Source organism: Drosophila grimshawi, unplaced genomic scaffold (assembly GCF_018153295.1).
Source record: "Drosophila grimshawi isolate 15287-2541.00 unplaced genomic scaffold, ASM1815329v1 contig_44, whole genome shotgun sequence".
NCBI lineage: Eukaryota > Metazoa > Arthropoda > Insecta > Diptera > Drosophilidae > Drosophila > Drosophila grimshawi.
Window position 1 is genome coordinate 12,221,727 of NW_025063240.1, and position 4,100 is coordinate 12,225,826.

Genomic DNA, 4,100 nt, shown 5'->3' on the forward strand with positions numbered 1-4,100 from the left:
AGTCAGCTAAGTCAAGCGTCTCTGTCGCATCTGCAGCTGGCTAAGTGGCAAGAGGCAAGAGGCAAGTAAACGGCTTAGTGCTTGTTTCATTGAATTCATAAAAGTCTCTTTTAGCAGAAGATTCCAGTGAAAAGTAAATCCTCGCAGCGAATAGAGGTCAAAAGCAAATGCGCGTAAAGTGCCAAAATAAGCATTAAAAGCAATGCTAACTGCAACATTTCAAATGCAAGAGCAAAATTGCAACATCAACGGCAACAGCAGCAACAACGACAACAACAACTGGCTCGTCAAAAGTCAATTAACTGGTAATAGCGGCAGCAACTTCAACTAATTAGCTTCTGCCTTGCCTCAAGGGTTGTGGCCCCATCAACGCCAACTCGTCTCACGACTCAGCTGAATGAAACAAAAGAGTGTTGCATGCTTTTGGGCGCTGCATAGAATTCAGAATGCACTTTAGCCTAGATGCTTTGAATGCCTGTGGAAGGATGTTTTTCGTATGTGTGTGTGTGTGTGTGTGTGTATGTGTGTGCAATTTAGTTACAGATCGCTTTTAATTGCCCCCAGCAAGAAAAATTGTAATTAAAGATTGATTGATTTATTGACAAGTATTTGCGGCAATTCAATATTTGACTAAAAATTAGACAATTTTCTTGCAGCCAATCAACCTTGTGTGATTTTTTGCCATTTGCATTATTAATTTGCACATCATCAAAGCATTCTAATATTCAAGTGAATTTATAATCACATTTTGTGCTAAGCTAGCTAAATATTTACCGAGCTCTGAGTAAATCGAATTTGATATCGAAATTGATTTATTTTATTGCTTGCATTTTCAAAGCTTATGCTGACAAGAAATTTTCTCAGTTAGAAGTTAGTTTATACTATCTAAATAAATATTTAATTTTAATAATACAATTTTTAAGTCAAATAACGATTTCACATGAAATCGTAAGAGCTTTTTAACAAACTTTTATGAAACTAATTTAATTTAACTGTTCCTAAGCCTTTACCCACAACTGTTGCTCTCCTCATGTATCAAAACTCGATTGAGAACTATATTTTCCAACTATTGGGCTGGGGGCTGCTTGCAGCAGTATTGAGTCGTGAGTCTTCAGTGTTTAATTATGGCGTCTCATGTTCGGCGACATTCTTATCTAATCAGCTGGTTTGAAGGCGTACAAGATGTGTTATCTATCAGCAGCCACCGATAGTTGTGTGTCGCCCACATCTGCGAATGCATTTGAATTGCCACCCACTATCATTCACACTCTCAACGCGCACAGATGTCAACTCGAATCGATGCAGTTGCTCTCAATGGCTGATTCCATTTGGCAGACACTGCGCAATATGTTACACCTGCCTGATTTACTAGGTAATTATATGAAAGATTTGTTCTCTGACTGACTGTTCCTCTCTCTCCTTTATAGTTCTCTGCTGCCTGTGGGCCAGTGGTCTCTCGTTGGGCTACTACCTAAAGTCGGCTTTTGTTTACAATAATCTGTGGCCACATTGGTATGCATTGGTAGCTGGCATCATGGCTATATCTCTAGCTCTGGGCTGGACACTGCGCAAGCATGGAAAGCAGCGTTATAGCTACGATCATTACTATATCATATTTTACGGACTGCTCTGCTCGCTGCTGGGCAGCTGTTTTATGCTCAGCAACCAGTTGGGTGAGTTGATTCTCGAACTTAATTGTCTGCTACTACTGGTTAATAATAAACTTTTCGCCCAGCGATTAGCTACTACTTCAGCTGTATTGGCCTATGTGTGGTTTATGTGGCCAGCTTCAGTTATGTGAGCCTGCGCAGCGATGCCTCTGGCCTGCGTCCGGCGAGGATTGCTTTGGCGAATGCCATGCATGCCTGTGGCATGGCCAGTGGATTTGTTATCTTCAACGAGTTTGAGCCACAGCGCTGTGGTCTCATTGAGCTGGGCGTCAATCTGCTCCTGTTGCTCTTCGTCTGCATCAACGAACTGCTGCAGCATTTGGGCGTGCACAACTATAAGCAGTCGCGAGACCTTGTATTCAATCTGCTTAACGAGGAGCGTTTGGTCTTTCTGAAACGCCAGGCAATACTCGTCCAGTTTGTCGACCGCAAGGAATATCGTCTGCAGGCCAGTCGACAGTGGTTGGTGCTCTTTTTAGGTGGCTTGTTGCTGATGCCACAGCGCTGTTTCCTGCTCCATTCCCCCGTCCACATTCAACTCATGTGGAGCGCCACCGCGGGCTTTGTGCAGCGCTCGCAGCTCTTCACACCATTTGCTCTCTATGCCGGCGGCTGTGCTCTGAGCGCTCTCCTGCTGCTGCGATATACACCAAAGTTAGTCTTCCTGCTGTTTGGCATCATTCAAGTCACTCTAGTAGTGGCTCTGCTGTGCATCTATGATGAGGATCAATCGGAGCACTGTTTCCTCTTTCTGTGCCTCATCTATTGCAGTGTGGGCGTTCTGTCCAGCCAGGCGCTGCACTGGCTTCTGGAGTGCTCACCATTCCTCTACACGGAACTTTCGCTGGCCGTGGGCTTTGCTTTGCAACTGGCGATTTTGGAGGTCTGCAAGTATGAGGTGGGTGCGGATGATGTGCGGACAACTATGTTGGCCAGCAGCTTGACATATCTGCTGTTGACTTTGTTGGCCATCATGCTGGTCATCTGGCTGCAGCCTCGCTCTGCCAGTTTAGTCGATGTGCGCAATCGCCTTCTGGGCATTCGGCGCCTCAATTTACCCGCTGCCCAAACGCAGTTCTGGCACACAAATCATTTTCTGGCCCATAACAAACAGCCAAACGAACTCCAGCCCGTCCAACTGGACAAGACGCGCGTCTTTCAACAGTATCCAATAAGCGAATCTGCTGCCAATGGCAAAGCTGACAAATTTTGAAATAAAATTGTGGTTTTTTTTTCAACCTCGTCGAGTTTTAGTCATTAGTCTAACTTGTGGTTGAGAATATCTTTGCTTATCTTATCGAAGTCAATGAATACTTGTATTTTATGTTGGGCATGGAATCTTTCAACTGAGCCTGAATAACATTACCAAAACGTAATCGTGAATAGTATTTTAGAAAGTATTGGGAATATACAACTCAGCTTAAGTCGACAGTAATCTATTTATTTGCTCCCACTCTCTTAATTTATTTATTTAATTGTTATCTTGGTCATCTGTAAGGGACGACCGCAACTTTGGGAGTAGCATAAATGAATTTTATTGATTTTTAACAAATTAAATTGCGCGTTAACCACAACTGAATTTATCATAAAGATGGTTTATCAGTGCGTCCAGAAGCTACTGCCTGACGACGACGACGATGACGACCAAAGGATACATGCCCCCACCACTTTTCAGTGGTTTGCCAGCCTTTTTGCCACAATTTTATTGCCAAAACATTAAACATTTATATCCGCTATCAATTTCGTTAGGTCGGAAAAACGTAATCGCATTCCAGCCGCCTCTGTTGACGTTACTGTCGATTTCTCTCTCTCTCTCTTGCTCACTCTGTGAGTCTATCGCTCCCACACTCAGCTGGCACAATTTTTCATGTTCCTACCTAATTTAATTTACGTAGAAAACCCGGTCGCAACGTGCTACGGCAATAAAACCGTTAAATTTGTTTATTTTTCCGAAAGATGCTGATGGACTCGTGCAAGGGGTGGATGGCGGGGGTTCGAGAGCTGATTTAACCATTGAATGGTCCCGCTTCGATTTCGTTGCTCGTTGCTCTTTTTGTGCCGCTGTTGTTGCCGCTGTTTCTACTGCCTTTGCTGCTTAGTGTAGCATACCTCCAGGCGCACATTGAAAATGCTCACACATCAACGCACACACACACACACATACACATCAACATCGCTTTGGCCCTTTTGTTTTGTGCAACGCCATTGTTTTTAAGTGGGTGCCACCATCCATATCCTGGCTCCCTTATCACTAATGAAGTGGCCAATGAACTGCGACCCAAAGATTAAAGCGAAATTAAATGCCAGCCCAAAGTTGATTGATCGAAAAAAGGTGCATGTGGTAATTTAGACAACATTCAAAATGCTTAAAACTAATTTATATTCCGCATAAGCGGGGATTACAAAAACCCCTCAATATTGAAGCACTTA

At 43.5% G+C, this 4,100-nt stretch overlaps 1 protein-coding gene across 2 annotated transcripts; it reads left to right on the top strand.

The window, feature by feature from the left end:
- Window positions 1-2,908, top strand: LOC6557165. Of its 2 annotated transcripts, XM_001984447.3 has the most exons (5): window positions 2-65; window positions 115-305; window positions 1,163-1,372; window positions 1,428-1,673; window positions 1,736-2,908. In XM_001984447.3, the coding sequence occupies exons 2-5, from the start codon at window positions 203-205 to the stop codon at window positions 2,881-2,883; spliced, it is 1,707 nt and encodes a 568-aa protein (XP_001984483.3). In that variant the 5' UTR covers window positions 2-65; window positions 115-202; the 3' UTR covers window positions 2,884-2,908. The 2 variants fall into 2 exon arrangements, with proteins under 2 accessions (XP_032599002.2, XP_001984483.3); XM_032743111.2 differs by lacking the exon at window positions 1,163-1,372 and having other exon boundaries at window positions 1-65.
- Window positions 2,909-4,100: the final 1,192 nt, after the last annotated feature.

What these genes read in the sequence shown, in the direction of transcription:
- LOC6557165 (XM_001984447.3), top strand. Translation starts at nt 203, where the DNA reads ATGCTAACTGCAACATTTCAAATGCAAGAGCAAAATTGCAACATCAAC. An exon ending in CGTCAAAAGTCAATTAACTG is followed by an intron (nt 306 to 1,162) that starts GTAATAGCGGCA and finishes TTATCTAATCAG; the next exon opens with CTGGTTTGAAGGCGTACAAG. An exon ending in ACACCTGCCTGATTTACTAG is followed by an intron (nt 1,373 to 1,427) that starts GTAATTATATGA and finishes TCTCCTTTATAG; the next exon opens with TTCTCTGCTGCCTGTGGGCC.